The following is a 22,316-nucleotide window of genomic DNA, read 5'->3' as shown; positions in this document are numbered from 1 at the left end:
TCGTATTGCAAATCTGAGCTCATAACCATGTACATTGATTCGTAAGTATAGAATCTTTCCTCCAGTTGGTATTTGACTATATAGAAAATTTTTCAAAAGGGAAGTAGAGACGACAGAGAAAGGTAGTTTGATTCATGTATTTCTTTCTTTCAATTATTCAAACTTCAATGACCTATCTCTTATATGCAATAACTTTTAAACAAAGAGGGTAAGTACCAACATGTTTAACTCACTGATGTTTGTTCACATGGCAAACTCAGAAACATCTAGAAAGTAGAAGATTTTAACAGTGAGAGAACGGGAAAAAATGAAATGAATTATTTTGCAATTTCAGAATTTTGAAAATTATAATGTGGAGGAAGAATTTTGGAAAACACTTTCTTCAATATAAGATTTGATTAACCTAAAGTTACTTAGAACACAGCCTCAACAGTGAATGACATAAGTAAGGTATTTCCAAGGGACTCTAGAGAAATACACAAGTGATAAGAAGCTCCAGACAAGTGTATACCCCTCTTCTCGTGGCTTTCAGGGTCCTTTGCTAGGTTTAAGTTTAGATATTAAACGAAAAGATAAATCAGACTTCAGATTCCAGCTGAGAATAAAAACCTTGTCTAGGTGACTATAATACAGTGTGGTAGGAACCTCATGGGAGGGAAAATAAGAATCTGACTCTTCCCATGGCAGCAGGGCTGAACGCTGGAAGAACAGGCAGCCCTCTGTAGGGCACGCTGCAAGGTGAGAGAGTCTGAGAGAAAATCTCTGATATGGCTGAGAAGTCATTTGCAAAGATAAGGAACCACAGAGGAAATAACTTTCAGTACTAGTTCTTTCGGAGGTATGCCTTGGTGCCTTTCTTTCATGTTGAAACTCACCTTCTCCCTGGTTTAAACTTGCAGAGTAAGCAAAACTTTCTTTTGTTTTAATGTTTAACAGAAGTGTGTCTCAGAATGGATATTACAAAAACAATTCAAATATCATTATCTGAATTGCTAAGCAGATTCTTCCCCCAGCCCCAGCAAAAAGAAAAACTTTCAAAGAAATGTATCACTGACTGAAAAATCTTATCACTGGGTCTGTTTCAACTTTAAAAAAAAAAAAGAGATCCGCCAAAAGTGAAAACAGCACAAGCTCCATCTAGTGGTCAAACTGAGTATGTGTTCTTTAAATTGGAATGGAATGAAGTGAGTTGATTGCCATTGGTGGCGAATTTGTATACAAACAGTGAACTTGACGCTGCCGTCCAGTGGCCAAAATGAGAAACTGCTACAAGTGTTCACAGAATCCTAGAATATTAGGTTTAGAAGAGATTTTGGAAGTTTTTATTCAGTCACTCATAATGGAATACTCCACAACAGAATTTCCTAAAATATTATAAACTAGATTATTCGAAGAGGCTTTAAAAAAAAAGCAAACTTTTATTTGAATAGCTATATATTTAAAATCGCTATTAGAGCTATATATGCATATTTACTTAAAATATATTTCATTTAAATGTAGGTATATAAAATATATTTTATTAATATTATTAAATTGTATATAGTTATTAACTATATATTTAAATAAATTTAGTCTCAACCTGAAATTACTATCCAAATACTTAGTTAGATAGATAGATATAGATAAGTACCTAGATATATAGAAATAAACAGATAGATAGATATACATATCTAGAAAAATAAATTGATTACTTGGATCTTATTATTTAGGGTGAGATTAACTTTAAGTAAAAATATGAATGAACTATGAAGAAAAATATTGAGCCAGTAACAGTAGAGATTATACACGGATATAAAGGTGTAGAAACTCTAGTTAAAAAAAATCCATCCTACCTCATGAGAAAATGTTGCTCAATCTTTGGTTTACTCTGACTATTCATAGTTTGTTTTTTTCCCCCTTAAAGTAAGGTTTCCTATAGTTTTGTCACATGGCATTTTGTTAGTGCATTGACTCACAGAACTAACTAGAAGCAACAGAGTTCCGAGTAATCACAAGGTCTGGCACATAGTACTTTCTTAATAAACAAATGCTGAATGAGTGAATTAATCAAGAATTAAATATTGTATCCTTCTTTTTGTATATAGAGAGACCAACAGAAGATTAAATAACTTCTTCAAGTTCACACAAATTCTAAGTGGAACTAAAAATACATCTCCCCAGGTCAGTTCCATTCAACATTTCTTAAGGGCCCACAATGTGCCATGCACTGTGGTGGGGGCTGGAGAAATAAATTAAAAAGTGACAGTTTGCCCAGGGTCACTGACCTAAAGGAGAACACTGCCCTTTGCCCACTGGTCATGCACGTGCACACTTATAATCTTGCTGTATAGCAGAGAAAGATAGTACTACAACATGTCACAATCAGGTAAAGAAAAAGGCAAAGGTATGGGAAAGTTGGAGCATAGATCTCTTACCTCTAAACTAGCGTGTAAGGAACAGACCAGCAAAATGGGAGGATTGGAAATTCGGAATCCATTGACCCCAGGGATTAACTGCAGTTCTGAAAAATTAATATCATGTCATTCTTATAGAAAATACCTTAAAAAGTGTCCTTCATAGATTTTTTTTTAATGACAGTAAAGTAGTAGGAAGAAAAAATAAGACTTAAAAATGTTTATTCCTAAAATTTCTGAGATATTTAAGAGAAACTTTTTGGACCTAAAATCCTGGCACCTTTCCCCTTTGCCTGCAGTATCTGTCTCCCCTGCTCCCACCTCCTTTGCAGCCTACCAAACACCACAGCTCTTAGAAACGAGGTAAAAACGCCTCTTCTTGAAGCTTTTCTGGGCCCCATCTACGCCCTCCCGATGCCAAGGCAGCAATCCTTGTTCTGACCCATCTTTGCTTTTCTATTATGAGACCATGCCAATGAGAGGAAAACAATATTTGAATGGCTCATAATTGTAATGTCACCAAAGGCAGAAACATGAATGAAATGACCTATGAAGATGACTTTTAGCACTAGGATTATTAGGTCAAGTGACCTCTCTTAGGAGGGGAAAAAGGCCTTTTAAAAACTGATCTGCCTAAGTATGATGTATTAAAAAGGTAAATTAATAGAGGTTATTACTCTAATTAGAATTAATTAGATTAAATAGCAGCAATTTAAATCCAATAGCGTTAAGATTGCTAGTTAGAGATCAAACTAAAACTAAGACTGACTAAAAGAATGCTAGAATACTCTGAGTCTTTAGAGAGTCACCTAATCCAGAGTTAGGCAAACTGTGTAAACAAAGTTTGATTAGAACATAGCCACACTCCCCAACGTATGTGTGTCTGTCACTGCTTTGCCACTACAATGGCCGAGTTGAGCATTTGCCTCAGAGACAGTATAGCTCTCATAGTTTAATATATCTCCTGTCTGGCCCTTCACAGAAAAACCTTCCCAACCTGATCTATCCCAGTTCCCTCCTTTACAGATAATAAGACCCATCAGAAGGAACTGAAGTAACTGGCATAATAGCAGAGCTGATTATTTCAGCTGCCAAGATAAAATACAGGTTTCATTATTTGACCGGAAGAAGCCATCTTGATCCTTGGCATCTTGGTTGCTGCAAATGGGAATATATTTAAAATAATATCTCAGGTTGGAAGCAATCTAGAGGATCACACTGAAGTTGAACTGTCAAAACGTTTAGGAAGCTTTCTGAATCCCATGTGACTGAAGAATAGAGTCACTCAGGAGAAAGATGTAGGGCAGTTTGGGATCCCCCTATGCTCCCTGTACTTTCATTTCTAACCACTGGGGTGTAACTGTTACGGTTTGATACATGGCAAAAGTCATAAAAGGAGGACAATTTGGGTAAAGAGAGAGACAAAAATGAAATTTATAAAATAGCACTCCTATGTGCTACTTGATTTACAGCTTTGAACTTGTCTTATCCTCAAACAAAATCCCGACATAGATATTATTATTTATATTATATATATAAGAAGGAAAAAATCCCAAGATGATATAATGTGAGCAGCATCACAAAATTATTAAGCAGCAAAGTGGGATTGGCACCTAAGTCTCCCTGGGTCTGACTCCAAGCCAAAACTTTCTTCCTGTCCTCACTGCCTGACGCGTTGGGTGCTCCATATTGATGAGATCTGAACCTTGTATGTTAGCTCTCACTTTCTCGTATCTCCCTACAAAGGGGTAGATTCAAAATCATGCTAAAATCTACAAACACTTAGTCTTACACTCTGGAAATGTCATTTCTTATTTTAAGAATTCTCAGTGGCATTTTCAAAGTGCACTCTCCATGAGGCATGTATATTACGTATCATACAAAGACAGATGAAAATTGAAATAAAGTTAAAATAAAATGACTTGTGAAGTAAAATTGAATGCACTTACTGTTATCCATCTTAAATCTGGTGCTGAGTTCGTGGCCAAACCATCCCACTAACCTGAAATATAAATAACAACATTAGATATTTTGGTCTACAAAAATAGCCACAATTAACATAGGAATCTGGGGCCTGCATATTAAAACAATTTGTGATATGATTTATCAAATGTGCAAACTATAAATGCTACAAAATATCATAAGGTTATTAAAATTTATAACCTTATCAAGAATGAGGATAAAATCAATGTATTCATATTACTAGATATATTATTTTTATGAAGTTAAATCATCTGAAGAGCTCCATATAACCACTTTTTTTATTTAAAATAAAATGAACGAAAATATTGTTTTTCTTAGATTTTAAAACAATGATAAAAGCTCAAAAAGGAAAAGCAATTAATACAATAATATGTTTTTTGCAATCAATCTCCTAAAGAGAAATGGTACAGAAGTGACCTATATAATTGTTGAAAATTTTTGAATAATTCCCTAAAGAAATTGGTTACTTTCATATTTTAATAAGAATGTTAATTGGCCAGACATAAAATACAAAAATATAGGAAAAATCATACATGATGTGTGTGTGCATATTACATGAAAAAAATTACAAAGTAGTTCAACAAAAATATAAAATTTGAGAAAGAGTGACACAATATTTCTGATAATCAATTCTCCCTAAAAAATCTTTTAGTTTTAATATTGCCAAAATAAAAAATTCCAAGGCACTTTTTTTGGAACTTGGTAAAATGTTTTTAAGTTTATATACAATATATGATTTAGAATAATAAATTTTGATATAGAAGATTATACAGGTGAGTATGCTATATATTATATAGCATATTATAAAGTTCATTAAATGAATGACCAGAGTACTAGTAAAAGAAGCAGACAGAATGACAGAAAATATAATAACAGCCCTAGATTATATGAGAATTTAATAAGTAATTGTGACATTTCAAAAAATGCAAAGACGAAGACAATATATTCAGATACTTAGTTGGTTTTCAAAAGAGAAATTTCTTTCTAATTATATAAACAAAAGAAAATATTCAGGAACATATCAATAGATTCATAAACATTTAAAATTCTGTATTAAAAAGACAGACAAGGGGCCGGCCTGGTGACATCATGGTTAAGTTCATGCACTCCACTTTGGTGGCCCGGGGTTCACAGGTTTGGATTTCGGGTGTAGACCTGCACACTACCCATCAAACCATGCTGTGGTGGCATCCCACATACAAAACAGAGGAAGACTGTCACAGAGGTTAACCCAGTGACAATCATCCTTAAGTAAAAAGAGGAAGATTGGTAAAAAATGTTTCCAATTTATCCAAACGACCATTTGGATTACACTATTTGGAGTACTCTAAGATGTATGTACTAAGACAATTAGCACAATACTATTCACAGTGTCAAAGCAACATAAATATCTTGTAAAAGAGAATTAATAAAATAAATTATACTGCTTTCATATGACGGAATACTCTGTAGCCATTATAAAAAATCCTATTTAAAAGAATATATATTCAAAAGAATAAAGTGGAGACAACAATATTTAGAGTATTATTCCAATTTTAGAAAAATAAATATAATGTATACATTTATATGTAACTCTGGCCAAGATGCTAAAATTTTTAATTTCTGTTTTATTCACATCTACTTTTTCCAGGATTTTCTAAAAAGCTTTTATTTTTCTAGTCTGTGTATATGTGTGTGTGCGTGTGAGGAGGATCAGACCTGAGCTAACATCTGTTGCCAATCTTTCTCTATTTTATGTGGGATGATGCCCAACATGGCTTGATGAGTGGTGCTGGCTCTGCGCCCGGGGTCTGAACCTTTGAATCCCTGGCCACTGAAGGAAAGCACGAGAACTTAACCACGACGCCACCAGGCCGGCCCCTGAGCGTGTGTTGTTCTTGCATCAGAGAAAAGTTCTAATTATAACTATAACCCATATTCGTTAGTTCAGATTTTTCTTAACTTAAAAGTTAGTTTAAAATAAAAGGAAAAAGAACTAGCTTATTTTGTACATTTTTCATATGTATATTTTTACGTAGAAGTAGTCAGCAGAATCTGGTTAATTATGTAAAATGATTAATCTTTTTACCCTACCACTTAAAAATATTCTATGGCTTCCCTTTTTTAAAGGGAAAAGTGTATAGCATATCAGCCATTTCAAAAAACTCATAGCATATATACCTTTCAAACCTTGTTTCTAACATTTCTTCTCTCATTTCAAATCATTCTTTCTCAAAATCTATCAAACAGCTCTCTCTTCACTCCTGTTTTCTGCCTGAGATGCTAACATAGGCTGAAGCTGCATACGAGGAAGTAGAGGAAAGAATCAGGGCAGAGTGGTGAAAACCCATGAGGTATAATATCTAAGGAAATTCCGGTAAAAATATACTTTCTGAAGTGAAGGCAAGGTTTTCCAATTTGAATTTCAAAAGTGATACCCTTGATACAACCACAGGTAAAGAACAGGGGTGAGCAGGATCATTTTCAGAATGGCTGCTGTATTAGACCTTACGAAGAAAAGGAGGAGGCAGAACCATAAGAAGAATCGAGAGGAGCCCTAAGAGTGAGAAGCATGAGAAACCTGAAAGGCCACCCAGTCCTCTCCCCTAAGCTCCATGCAGGTATCACCCCTAAATTGCTGACCTAGAAAAATTCAGCTCGTTCAGTGATGAACAACGAAAGAAGAATGGGGTATTGCACTGCCACAAAGATTCTACATGAAAAATGTAAAAATAGCAAAAGAAACAAGCACCGGAAAAGGTTTCCAGAAATCTGATGAAAATGTAAAATAAGTGAATAAATAAATAAATAAATAGAAACTTAATGAAACAATAGTCCATATGATGAAAAAATACCAAGTAGAAATACCGAAATGGGACTGATATAGCTTGACAGTAGGAGGATGAAAATGAGCTCGTAGAAATCAAGAAAGAATTAGAAAAGAGAAATAAAACACATGAAAGAAATAAAGAAGAATTGGAAGGAATGCAAGGAAGTCGGGAAACTACAGAAAGACAGCAAGGGGCGAAGCGTGGCTGTGAGGAAAAAATAAACAGAAAGAAAGAGAAAACAGAAAGATTTAAAATAATGTAGAGAGAAAATGATAAATATAATAAGCAGACAAAGAAGTTCTATCATAACCAAAGTGAGTTACCAAAGAAGAAAAGCAAAAAAAGGAAGAATTTTTAAAAAGTTATAATTCAAGACAACTCTGATTAAATAAAAATTGATTTGAATCTACATATTGAAAGAATGCAACATTATCTGAGCAAGTTGGGGGAATTAACCCAGAGTGGCCAATTTCATTTATAATTTATTAAAGTTATTGGACTTTAAGGATGAAGAAAAAAATTGTGGCAAAAAGGTGAAGACAGGATAAAGGAAAAAACATAAGACTGGTTTCAAATTTATTATATGCAACTGTTCAGTGGCAGAAAATATAAAAATACTTATGTAATACTCAAAGAAAAAGAAAGAAAACATAACGCACGAATATTATGTTTAGGTAAACCAAACTATAAAGGTTATTGGTGCAAGTAAGAATTTGGCTAATATTTTTCCCATGAATTCTTCATGAAAATCTTCCTGAGGGTAAACTTAAAGTTAGCATGAAATGACTGAGGAAATTATGACAAAAAGATATGTGGTGGATATTGAATGTATTTAATTATAGGACGAAGATTAAACAAAGATGGGTATTAAAGTGACAGAATAAAATGAAAGAAAATGTTATGACAGTGTAAAAATGAACAACCTGCAAAAGGGGAAGTAAATTAATTATACTGATCATCTGTAATTTAAACCTGATGAATTAAGTAATAGAAGTATAATCAGATCTAAGAATGCAAAGTAAACACCAAGAAAGTGAAAACTCACTAAATCACCGGGTGATGGGAGGTTAGGCAGAAAAGGAGGAGAAAATCTGCTACATCTACGATTGCTCATGGAAGGGAACCAATAAAAGAAAGAAGAAAAAATTTTAAATTAAAATCTTCTTAAATATTAGAATAACTATTAACTGAAAAATAATGGCCAAAAAAGCAAAACAAATCTCATGTCAAAAGACTTTAAAAGCTCTAGGAACAGAAAATAGAGCATTAAATGACACTGAATTAAGACCGGCCATAGCTGTCAAAGCAATAAAAGTCAATGGGTTTAATTCACGTATTGAAAGACAAAGTTATCAGATTATACCACAAATCAAAGAGAATCAGTTAAAATGAGTGATTCAGAAAGAAACAGAATAAAAGGATGAACACAGGTAAAAATGGAAAATCCAAAAATAAAGCAAGTGTGGATGTAATCTTTATATCAGCAGACCGAAAAGAATTAAATGATTTGAAGAAGTATGATTTATAATGCCAATGAATTAAAATAATTTACAGTAAAGATAAAATTTCTAGACATCACGTAACAGAGCAGTAACATTCATAAAGCAGACATTACAGAAGCTACAAGGAGAGAGAGAAATATCCTGTGGTTGAAACATTTTACTAACCTCTGAGATTATGACAGATCAAGTGGACAAAAATATCAATTAAGAAGGTAAATTTAATTGATAAATGTTTAATGCTTTGCCCTGAAATGCGGATTATAGCTTCTTTATAAGTGCTCATAAAATATTGACCAGAACTAACTACAAAAAAACCTTAATATTTTTAAAGTGGATATATTGCTGACTATATTTTCTGATTGCAGTCCAATAAAACTAGCAATTAATAAGAAACACACAAACGAAGAGACTCAATTACCTGGTAAATTAAAATAAAGTTTATCTCAAATTACTTTTATGATCAAACTAAATTGGTAGACTTTCCTTAACAGAATGATAATGAAAACACTATAGATGTTGCTAGAATAGTGCATAGAGAAAATTTCATAGCTTTAAATTTCAGATGAACAAAAAAGTTAAAATGTTAAAGAAAATAAATCCATAATGTTACAAAGAATAAGAAAATAAACTGAAATAAAGCAGTCATATGCAGTTAATAAAGACAAAAGTTGGAATTAATTGTTAGAAAACATAAAATAAGTTACATTGATACTTAAGTTAAAAATCAGTTTGGGAGAGGAAGAGGATATCAATCAATTGAGAACGCACAAGACAGTGTAGCCATGAAAAATAAAACATTATGGGAAGGGGTAATCACAAAATACAGAAAAGTAAAAGCATCATGAGAGATAGATTGCTAAAATCAGTTTTAAAACCTATATAAAAAGGGATAGTGTTCTAAGAGAATGTTATTTATCCAAACTAATACCAAAAGAGAACTAATATCTAAACCAATGGATTTTAACAGACCAAATAAACATCTCAAACATCTAAAAGTCATAAAAGAAGGTGGTCTCACAGGGAAATTCTACCAACACTTTCCAGAGTCGGTAATTCCAATGCTATTTAAACTATTCCAGAGCATTAAAAACAAAAACAAAACAAAAAAGCATTTTGGGAGGGATTTCCTTTTTTTTTTTTGAAACAAATATATTAATATCAAACCAGTTAGAATTGCACACACAAATTACAAGCCAATATGACTTAAGAATATTAATACAAAAATCTTAAAAAGAGATTCAAACAGGACATTCAAATAATAATGTGTTAGGAACAGTAGGGTTTATTTAAGAAATGCAAGAATGGCTCTACATCAGCAAATTTATTAATATGCAGTTCATTATATTAATAAAGCTAAAAAGAAATCATAGGATTATCTCCATAGACCCTGTAAAGACATTTTCAATGTTCTGCAACTATTCTTAATTAAAGAAAATCTAAACTAAAAAAAATAGTAATAGGAAGATACTTATCGCAATGAAATAAATCTGTCAGCCTAAAAGTTAAACTTGGGCTTTAAGGAGAAACACCAAAGGTACTTTCATTAATACTAAGATTTTGCAGTTATAAAAATTGGAAAAGAGGAAGTAAATTATCATTGCTTTCAAATTATATAATTTTATACCTTATATGAACAAAAATATAATTTATTAGTCTGGTATGAAATCAATATGAGAAATAAATATCTGAAATTTGATATTTCAACAGACAAATATATTACCAACAATTGTTCCATACCTAGACAAAGAAAATTTTACAACACTCCTGAATCTAAACACCACCACCAAAAACCTGTGTGGTATTCAACATCAAGAACAAAGTCAATTCTCCTCAAATTGACATATAAATTTAATGATACCAGTAAAAAAGAGAAAGGATTTTATTTCTTTTATACAGTACTGGAGAAGCTGATTCTAAGGCCATATGGAACAACAAATCACACTAAGCTCCCTAAAAAATAAAAGCAAATGAAGTTGAATATTTCTACAAAATATTACTATATTATAAAACCTCAGAATGCAAACAATGTGGTACTGTGTTAACAAATCAATTAATATACAATTCATTATATTAATAAAGTCATAAGATCATTTCCATAGACTAATGAATTATAAAAGCAAGTTCTATCAGGCAACAATCTATTTAAAAAATTTATTTGCAATCCGTGTCACAAGAGGTTAATCTTCCTGGTATAAAAATATCTAGAGATCAATGACACAAAAATAATGACTGAAGAAAAATGACCAAAAGATGTGAATAGACCATATAGAAAAGGAAAATGGCTCTTAAAAGTTAAAAAGAAAAAAAAAGAGCTCTCTGCTTACTAATGATAAGAAAAATGCAAATTAAAACTACATTGAAATACCATTGTTCACCTCTAAGATCAGCAAATATTCAGAGGTTTGAGTATGCACGCTGTTGATATAAACATGAGTAAAGAGTAACTCTCACATATTGTGGGAGTATATGTCGATGCACTCCTCTGGAGAACAAATGAATAAAAGCTCTAAAAGTTACAAATACATGTATCCTTTGACCTACCAAATTCACTTCTGGGAATTTCCTCATCATAACTTGTACAAGTACGAAATAAATTATGTATAAGTATAGTCATTACACTCCTTTTAGTAATAGCCCAAGATTGAAAAAAACCTAAAATTCCTTCAATAGGAGGCTGTTTTTATAAATAACGGTAAATCTATATAATAAAATACCATATAATTGTTAAATTAAAAGTGAATGAGGAAGAGTTCTATGCCCCGAAAGGGAATAATCACAATAGACAGGAAACCAAGAAATCAAGATGTAAAATAGAAGTTACAGTATTTTTTATGCATACTAAATAATTACTTGCTTATTTTTGTTTTTCTCCCCTAACAAGAGTGTAAGCTCATGAGATCAGACACATGCCTCTCGCAGTTTATAGAAGAGTGTTTGTGATGTAGGTGCTGTGACGTGTAGTAAATAGTTGGAAGGTGAAGCATTAGTTAGGGTAACTGAACCAGCATGGGATGGTCAGGGGATGCTCTGTCGAAGAATCTGAGCAGAAGGATGAGTATGTTTTAGTAAAAGAGGAAGAAAAGAGTGTTCCGGATAGTCAAAGCAACCTGTACAAAGTCCTAGAGCTAAGAAAGGATAAGGCTCTCTAGGAGTTAAGTGACTTTCTCAAGGCAGACTACTCCATGTTGTGTAATTGACAATTATGTCAACCATTTGAGATGTAGCCAGTCTGTATTGAAGAGGCGTCATCTGAAATTTATTCAACATTTTTTAAAACTTGTTTTTCTTTTAACTTTTTAAATCTCTCATTTAAACTGGAACCAAACTGTAAAAGCACAATTACCAAAAGTTAAAAATATTTTTTGGTTAGAATACAAGTCAGAACTTTCTCAAGTCTAATATAAATGAGCTCATGTAACTGAACTTCCTCAATGGAGTAAACTGAGAGGAAAAATATTTATGACAATTGTTTACATGACATGCTGAAGTTTATCATAATGGATATTTACATTGAAAAACATTGAGAGCTGATGTATAGGACAATTATAACAAGGTACCTGAGACTTTTCTGGTAATGATTTATAAAATCCACGTGCACTTGGAGAATCCTCAACTTATATTGTGTAGAAGAAAGGAAAACTTTAATAATACTAGTAGAAATAACCAGATCTTTTTCTACATTACATATTCACCCATTGAAAGATGTATCTATGAAAACACAGAATTTGAATTACGACTGCGTATGAAGTTTTGCTGCAAATGTGAAGAACAGATCATCTCATTCCAACTGAAATAATCAGCAACTGTGAAATTTTACATGATGATAATCAACTTAATGCTTCTGAATAGCTGTCCACTTTCACTTTTAAAAGCCTCAGGGCCAACTTTATTTTTAAAATTAACTTGCCAAAATATTTCAACAGAGTAAATTTTGAGAGCAAGCTATATTCTAGAACTTGTTGATGTTTAGACTGACAGCTAAACGATAGATGTTGAATAGTCTGTAGAAAAGTAAAGATAGGATATACTTCATAACAGAGAAAATAGAAAAGGCAATTCCTCAGTTCAGGCAAAAACATTTATTTGGCATTACTCTAAATTCAGCAAAAGCCACTGAGTTTAATTCAAAGAGCCCATCAATCAATATCTCATTGTTTGAAGCTGGCATTCTGTCTAAACTACACTATTTGTTTCTAGTAAAATCTGAGTTTCCACTTCTAGATGACTTATTTCTGTCTATACCAAAATAGAAAAATTTTGCTTTGAGGGGAAGTGTGGATGATCTCATTCCAATGCTCAAAAATCTATGATTATATTTCAGCAATCTTACCTACTGCCAATCCTTATCTCCATAAACAAGACAAAATAAAAAGGAACAAAATATAGGGGAAAAAAATCTTACCATGGAAATAAGAAGGAATACACTTTACATAAGTAAATGAACAAATATCTAAGCTTACATTTAGCACGTCTTTGTGCCTCCGGGAACATAAGAAAGTTTAAGGGTGTTAAGAGGTTACTGTTTGTTCTTTATCCATCACCAGTCATGAAATATTTAGCATTTGAAAGCTGACCAGATGTTCAGTTGTATGCAATGACTCTGTTAATAACCGTCATAGGTCCACTCTGTTTGGCTCACTGAGCATTTTGCATGATGTCTCTGATCTGTCCTCCACCTCCAACACACATACGGACTATGTGGGTCAATTTGCCTCCACCTCCCTTTTCCACTCTTATTTTTGTTTTTGTGTTATACTGGCTGAACTTAAATGAATTCTGCTGATTTTTTTTTTTTTTTACTGTTTACTAAATTTCTAGGTGTGTACTTAATATTCAACTTCAGAATTGATGTCAAATGGTTTTTCCAAAACAAAGTACTAAATCTGATGACAAAACCGATGGTCCAGTTTGGATTCTGTTCCTTCTACCTATGATATTTTTAGTCACACAGTAATTGCCAATTTCCCCTGATTTGAAAAATCTCCAGATTCAGGGACAACTACTGATGTAACATTGTTGGAAAAAAATGCTTGGGGGCAGTAAAAACTTTGAGGATATTAATTAAGAATTTTTCTCATCATTTACAAATAGTTTCCTACAATTTTCTTCTTCTCCATAGTAAATCAATACATTTTATTGCTTTAGGATCATTTCTTACGTGGAGAACATCGAAGGACGTATATAGTAACGAAGCTTTTTAGCTTTGAGTTCCAAAATAAGTTTTTGAAACGTAGAGCAGAGATAGTAGTCTTTAACAGCCAAGGTTTCAGATTCGCAATAGACATTTTAGAATTCTCATCAACACATTTCTCGTATAGCCTAGCACAAAGTTTATGCAGTAAATGGCAAAGAGAAAAGAGAAAAGAAGATACAAGGACCCTAACCCGCAAATAAAATAAAATTGGTTCACGCTAAGGAAGGAGAAGCTGCAGAAAGTCAAGAGAAATATTGGATTCAAGTTCATAATACTGAGCCAGGCTGCATTGTCTACCTCCAGTTCAGTTCTATGGAACGGAAGTTGGCATGGTTGAGAAGTCAGTGGGAACTCCAGACATGCTTGGACAGATCTGACGAAAGCAATTGCCTGAGCCATGTTCCCTTAGACCCAGGAGGCAATCCAGAGGGCTTGCGTAGAATCCGTCCAGGCCAGCTTGGTCTCCTAGTCTTCATGTAAAAATGCTAGCAGAAAGGAGCTGTGATAGCACCTTCTTTTACAACCTAGGAGAGTATCCAGAAATTCCTATGACCCCAGAGAAGGGAGTAGAAGTGACCCAGAAACTCAGCAACCCCAATGGAACCAGAAGGTTGCGGTAAAGAGCATGTGGTTGTGGTAGCTCCACAGACATCTTGGAAGATGCAGTAGTAAGGGGAACAGATGACCGAGGGTGTGCCAGGTACATTTTAACAGATTCCGGGAGACGGCTGTGGGCCAGATGCCTCTCCCTTACTTAGGTCTGAGTGCTCTGTATTTCACCTACCCCTGCAACCTCAGATGCCATCCTAAGAAGAAAAGGACAAGAAAAGAATTCTGAACTGTCAGAGCTTAAAAATTTTGAATTTACTGAGAAAAATCACAAAAGTTACTAAGCTTACCTAGAAGTTACAAGCCTGAATTTCCTGCCTCAAATAAGTTAATAGATAAAAATAAAGAAAACAAAATTATTTGCTCACCTAAATTTATGACCTAATGACATTTACATATATAACTTAAAAATATATATCAAATCTATTGTTAGAATCAATAATAAAATATATTTATCAAAATTCTGAAATGTTATTATATTAAATCTCAGAATCAGAACCTATCTTAATTTGAACACACAACGGCTATAGCAAAGAGTTAAATTGAGTGGGAAAACAAAACCACCATACAAAGTAAGTGTTTATTTGAGGCACTTACGTTTATCATGATGCGTATTTATGAAAAGCCCGTTCTTTCAGCAGGCATGGAACTGAGCTGGGTACTGAGGGGACTCAGTCTCCGCCCTTCTTCCTTTATGTTTGCATAAAAAGGAGGAATTAAGGAAGGAGTTCCAGCCTAAATGAATTAGACCCACTCGCCATCATTTAAAGCAGGTGCATTGACTATTACTGTTATTATTATTTTTTACTTTTTATCTTTTGAAAGAGAAGAAAAATACTGCAGTTTGTAAAAGAGAATGATTTCTTCTGTAGTTACATATCAAAAATAATATATGAATCCTTTTGCACATAATGCTTTCTGTGGAAATGGATTCAAAATTTTCCTCTTGGCATTTTTTTTTGTTAAATATCTGAGGCAAATACAGTGGCTGTGAGACAGGGTAATGAAAAAGAAATGGCAATATGGTTTTTCCCCTATTTCTTTTTAATAGAATCAAAATAAAACTTAGACAAATATTTCAATACTTATTTCTTATTTAGCAACTTTTCTTTCATTTTTGTGTATTCGCAAAAGGACTAGGCATTTGTCATTTCTGTTTGCGGAGTGATATTAAAAATTCAAGAGTATGAGTTATGATGATTGCTGGGTGTATCTGACAGAAACATCAAAGACCTGGTGTGTGAACATGGTGTCACAGGAGGAAATAATAGCTTGCGCTTGAAAGTACTGATGACATGTTCATAACCCAAATATGAAAGAAACAGGTGACTATAAGCAGGCAAAAATGTGTTCTTTAGAAAAAAAAATCAGAAGTGATTCTCTAACTGAGGTTAACGCATCATTTTTTACACTTTATTGACTGAATCTATAAAATTAATTTAATTTTATATCTGAAAAAGTACAAATATTATATTATGATTGTTTCCAAGTTGTCTATCTCATTATTTGATGATGATATGACCCTTTTGCATTTATTCACTTAAAAAGATTTGGTTATTTAACACTTGGTGTGAAAGACTCTGGACCATCCGCACTGAAGATTCTAATGGTTTACCAACCATCACCCTCTGCCATGACATCCATATCGCCACTGGATGGAAGTTATATAATCCCATAGAACATTCAAGAGTGGTCTAGCTATTTAAATTATTGGTTCTCTTGTCAACAGGAAACCCTATTCAAAAGGCATGATTGAGCAAAGCTTTTGCACAGTGAACTGCTAAGGAGAAAAGGATGGAAACTAAGACATGTTTGCTCGGAAATGGGCACAACAGTTTCATATCATCTCACTTATTTTTGCAACAACACTCTGAAGTAGGTATTTTTTCCACCGCTTAGATTTGAGAAAAATAAGGCTTACAGAGATTGAGTGATCATCCAAAGGAATATAGCTAGTTAAGCCCTTATCCTGCAGGGACACTGACCCATCCTTGGAAGCTGAGTAGAAGAGTACAAGTTAGAAGTAGACCTGGATAAAGTAAAATAGTTTAATGGAACTTAGAGTAGAGTTGATACTTGCTATTAGTGACTCCATTTCTATCATTTGTGTTTCTAATTAAGCTATCTTTTTTTTTGAGGCTTATTAGAGTTTTTCTATATTTCATTCATTAATTCTTCAAAAATAGTTAATGAGCCAATTTGCTAGAAACTGGAGATAAAGTACAGTGAGCTAAAACACAAACGGTCTCTGCTCACAAAGAGTGTAAAGCCTACTGGGTGTGAGTGTGCCTGGGGGTAGGAACTAACTAAATAAATATTAATTCAACAATAGGGTCAGTGGGTGACCCACCTTCACTACCTCCTGGCATTCATGCCTCTGTGTTGACCTCTTCCCTCGTAACTATGGGTGGGACCTGTGACTCTTCATCAAGAAGCAAGAATCCAGGAGACATAGTGAGGTGGAAAGAATTGAGAGAAAGAAAATGGGCTGTAACTTAAATGTTTGATATTAAGGAATAGCTAAGGAAGACAGAATTGCTGACATGCGACATTAGGAGTGAGACATTGAGTGGACTGAAACCCTGAGAGAAATGAAACTGGGGGCTAAGGAAGATGCAAAGTTTCAGTCTCATCAACATAAATATTGAAGTTATTAAAAGAAGGAAAGTAGACTGAGTGAAACAGAAGAAAGAAAATCACATCTCTTTATAGATGCTATTTATACCATAATTCCCTATCTATTAGTAGGAAATGGGGTCTGAGTACTCCAGAGCAGGAAGGTAATATAATTTTCTATCTAACATGGCACTAAAATATAACATCTAGAGTTGATACTAACGTCACTGAATTCAGTGATCAAAGTAATTACTTGAAGAAAATATTGATCAAATCTACTTAATATGCCATAAATACAAACACAGTCTTCTGCCATGTAGCCAGAAAAAAGGCAGGAGGATATATTCCATCTTGTATGTGCTTTGAAGTCCGGGGCCAGTAGTAGAATCGTTTCAACTGTCGCTGATTATTCATGTGATGTGTTTCGTCCTTTGCATGTCTATTCTGATACAAAGTATTAATCATTACCATGTTCTTTTAATCATTGGTAGTATCCGTCTTCAATCGTAATGAAATTCTAAATGTTATTTCTTCTGGAAATAATTGCAACTTTCTAAAATTAACTGTTCTACACTTTTACTTGATAAAAAGAAATTTAATTATTTAAATGGGATATTGTAACAAGAGAATGACATTTTTTAGTTTATTAACATTTATTTTTACCCATAACCCCTTGTGAAGTAAAACAAGTCGGGATCTCTTCTTTAATGTCTGATACTTTTAGGTTACTCTGGATATTTTCATGGAAAACAGCATCAATGATATATCTTTTAATATAAGAGCCCATACTAACATAATTCCTACCATAACTAGGTTAAACTTTTGAAAAACATTGTTAATTTAAATAAAAAAATAAAAGTAAGAAAAATTCTATTTACTACAATAATCTGTTAGAGAGATGAACTTTTTTCCCCATATTATCTTTCAATTGATAGAAAGTGAACAATGTGAACCCAAGTGATTGACTCCTCAAAGATCTTGGAAAAATAGTCAAGCAAGTTTAACTTAAGGATGCGTGGTTTTTCTCTGATTTAGGTTCTTGGAGCTCTTTTAATAATTTAGGGAGCAACAAAAATAAATGTTAACTGAGCCTTCATTATGAGCCAGACATTGTTGTCAGTAAATGCTTAATCTTCAAAATAATCCTATGAAGTAGACACTATTATTATGCTCATTGTATAGATGAGAAAATTGAAGTTCCAAGACAAAGTGATAAATAGTCTAAGATAAAACAATTATTAGTTGTTGAAGTCCGAAAGTAGATATCAACCATTATGACCAAGGATATTCACAAACAAGTGCGAAATCATCTGGTGCAGATTTTTAAAAAATGAATCAGAGATTCTATAAAGCAATAGTCCCCAGATTACTTAAATACTGCACCTAGGGTCCTGAGCGGGCAGAATGCCAGGCTAGATGACAGCCACATTCTTTTCATACACAATGCTATTTCTTCCCCCTGAAAAACTGTTCTTTTGACTTTGTTCTTTTATATCTCTGTGGTTAATTCCTCTTCTTCAAAATCCATCTAATTTAGTGAATGTGGGTAAACATATCACTCATAAATTACACCTGGAAGTCATCACAAATGGAGTGGGGCTGTTTAAAGTCAAATAAAGAAATTATTATTTCAAAAAAGTATTCATTCAAATCAAAATACATCACAAAGAACTTAAGGGAAAGTTAAATTCATTTTAAGACCTCTCTACTTGAAATGTAAGAAAGGTAAAATCAACACAAAAGAAATATAATCTAAATGAAACCTTGGTATGAATTCTTAAAGACAAATATTCTAAAGCTACTAAAGCAAAATTAAAAATCATTAAATTATTTCATTAGTAGCTATTATCACAACAAGTTCATAAATCCTATTTACAAGCTAAATATGAACAACAATAATTAAGCTGCAATTTCATTGTACTTGGATTAGGAATTTGAATTTTTTGCCATCAAAAATTAAAAATCAAGCAGGGAGTTAATTTACTTAGAATGAAGATATTAACAGAATTTTGAGAGAAAGTGTTGGCAGAGATCCAATAAATAATAAAAAGTAAAGATTTTAATATGCTTTGGTGTTCTTTGAACATCATAAATTTCCTAAAAGGAGTTTCAAATAAGTATTATCAAATGGAAAGTATCACTTATTATAAGCCATCTTTGAAGCATGATATTCAAATTCAGGAAGAGAAAGTCACCAGGGATCCACTGAATATGATTTTGGATGCAAAGAGTTATGAAATGAAATATCCAAACTCTCCTTGATCTCCTTAACAAGACTTTAATGGCAGAATCTCCAGTATGAATCCTTAAATATTTCATGAACGGAATTAATTTAACTGATTATGCAAACCCCTTACCTCTCCTCATCCCATACCACACCAAAACTAAACAAAACAACTATCCCCGTTTTTTTAACCTATGTTAAATATGCAGTTCATCATTGGAGTAAAATCTAACAGATAAAGAAATTAGATCACAATCTTTTTAAAGAAACTACATTTGTATAGAAGACTGCTTTCATAGTATCCTTTAATTTGACAATTTATCACCATATGTTTAATAATTCAAGTGTGTGTTTAGGAATATGAACCTGACTTGGAATAAGTTTCTTTTTGTTCCTTTTCCTTTTCCTCTTCTTTTTCCTCTTCCCCTCCCCCTCCTTCCCCTCCCCTCCCCTCTGTCTCTCTCAAGGACACAACTTAGAACTAAATACAATTGTCTTACCGCTTTCATGTCTTCAAAAAATGTGCTGAATGGGACAAACTGTTACAGCATTGCAAAAAACACAGAACATTTGGGGTACAGCATAATTGTTTATTCTTAAACAAAATCTGCAATAGCAATTGGGGATAAGTTGAAATGTTTGTCATCTTACATCCTAATGTCCTCTGTAACCTAATCTCAAGTCAAAGCACGTTACTTAAAATCCTCATCGAATAATCATGTTTCACAGAATCAAAAGTTCCACAAAGTTTTTTTATCCAGGAAGTAATGAGAAATTTATTCATTCAAATAGTTTTTACATTGTTTTAATTCTCATAAGAAAAATTTTGACAGCTGAATTTTAAGAAATGTATAAATAGCACTGTTTCATACTTGAGAAAATGAAAAAGACGAGAAAGTTATAGTAAAGTCTGAACTTACTGTGCCTTATTGCATCCACCTGTTACAAAAAGGTGGAGGGGAAGAGGGTCACCAAGGTCAATGACATAGTCAATGACACATAAATTTCCATCAAGTTGGTTTTAGTTTCTGAGCTATCCCTACCAGCAGTTCACCTTATTCTGATGTTTCATTTCAATCCCTTCAGAATCAGAGTTTTAAAGCCGGAAGGGAACTTCAGAAATCCCTCAGACCTAACTATTTTTCCCATGAGAAAACCAAGACCTGGAGAGGTGAAGAGACCTGAATTTGCAATTTTGTTCCACATAAGCAGTCAGTGGCTCCCTTTACTTTATGATAAGAATCAAAATTCCTTACTTGGAATGCAAGGACCTCAATATTCTGGTCCCTGACTGTAAAGACGCTCATAAAATCCCCTGCATGGAACACCCCACCACTGCCTGGTCCCCTTCAGTCCAACTAAGAGGAAGATTTCTCCAGTCAGCTCAAATATCACCTCCTCCGACTTCTCTCTAACCTCTCTCTTTTCTTTTGCTGCTCACACTGAATGGTAAGAATGGTAAATTCCAGGACAATGGGGACTCATTCATGTCTGTATCCCCAGTGCTTTGCATGCTGCTTTGCCCATAGTATATGCTCAATAAATATTATTCTATTGATAAATGAAGTAACTGTATGACATCTGATTAACAGTGTACCAGCCCTTTACCCAAACGTCAAGTTAGTCATTGATTCGCTCTTCTTTCTTCTCTCTCTATCCAAACGTTTTGCTGTGTCTTCTTGATTCAATTTCCTAATAACTCTTAACTCGGTCCTGCTTTCTTCGCCCCATTTGCTGTGACCATATTTTAGATAGTGAGCGGCTCACTCTCATTAATTGTAAACCTCCCTTAACTGACACCCATGTTTCTGTTCTTGGCTTCCTTCTGAGTGCTGCCACCTGTCTTTTATAAAAGATCCAGAATCCTACAGCTTCTCATCACCTCCTCTGCTACTCCCCTGCTTTGAATTGCTGTTACTCTTGCCTGCTTCCTACAATAGTTCCCCAGCAGGTTCTCCAAAGTCCACCTCTACCCTCTTACAGACCATTCCCACAAAACCCACCTGAGTAATCATTTTAAAAGTTGCTATGTCATGTCACTTTTCTGGCAAAATGGGTGTGGTTTCTAGGTCTTTATATTGCCATATAAGGACCTGCATTTTCTGGACTGCTTTATCTCTCCAATTTCATTTACTAATCTCTGTCTTGCACCATCTATTCCAGCCATGTTGCCCTCGTTGCTGTTCCTCAGACACTTAAGACACTGTTGTGTTAGAGCCTGTGATAAACTACTCCCTCTGCCTGGCCCTCTCTTCACCAGATACCTGCGTGGCCCACTCTTCAACTCCTTGATCTCTTTATCCACATCTAAATTTCCCAACAGGGGCTTTCCTGAATGCCTTTTTAATAATGCACATCGCCAAGGATCCCACATAGAGTCTTCCTATCCCTCCTTTTTCTGTCCTGCTTTTCCTATTTCCATAGGACTTATCAACCTCAAACATATTATATAATTTGCTGTTTGTTATATTTATCGTCTGTCTTCCTTGCTGGAATGTAAGCTCTACGGGGGCAGGGACTCTTGCTTTTTGTGTCCATACATCTTAAACACTTTAAAAATTGCCTGGAATATAGTATAACTCAATAAAAATTTCTTTAATGAGTTCATGGGTAGTCTAGGGGCATTATGTAGCTGTGCCTTCAAGGATTATGAGTCAAAATTCTTCCACAATGTTCAGTGAAAATACTAATTTCATTTCATGAATAATTATAGACTTTTTTGCACTATCTTTTTGTTTGTTCCAAGCTCTACTCATCTCTCATGAGCCAAAGTGTTTCTTCCAGCCTCTACTGACAGTCTTTTCTAGCCAACCAACCAAATTTGGATGACCAAGTGCAAACAAGGATGGGTTTGAGCATAGTAAAACTCTGCCGTCAGGGAACTAAGTTCCGTTTGGTAGGATTTGAGCCTAGTTTCATGGATACACAATCCCCCAGTTCAGTTCTTAGGCCATCCCTCACAGCAGGGCATTAATGTTGCTAAAC

At 33.8% G+C, this 22,316-nt stretch overlaps 1 protein-coding gene across 2 annotated transcripts in view; it reads right to left on the bottom strand.

The window, feature by feature from the left end:
* KYNU (kynureninase) overlaps window positions 1-22,316 on the bottom strand; it is a 108,480-nt gene that overhangs the window by 5,057 nt on the left and 81,107 nt on the right. For both annotated transcript variants that reach the window (XM_046659629.1, XM_046659628.1), the window contains exons 11-12: window positions 4,343-4,395; window positions 2,415-2,500 (exon numbers count right to left, since the gene is read on the bottom strand). In XM_046659629.1, coding sequence (XP_046515585.1) covers window positions 2,415-2,500; window positions 4,343-4,395 — 139 coding nt within the window. The remainder of the gene's footprint in view (window positions 1-2,414; window positions 2,501-4,342; window positions 4,396-22,316) is intronic.

Source organism: Equus quagga, chromosome 4, assembly GCF_021613505.1.
Source record: "Equus quagga isolate Etosha38 chromosome 4, UCLA_HA_Equagga_1.0, whole genome shotgun sequence".
Lineage (NCBI taxonomy): Eukaryota > Metazoa > Chordata > Mammalia > Perissodactyla > Equidae > Equus > Equus quagga.
Note: the sequence above shows the minus strand (reverse complement) of the source record. Positions and strands in the feature narration are given on the sequence as shown.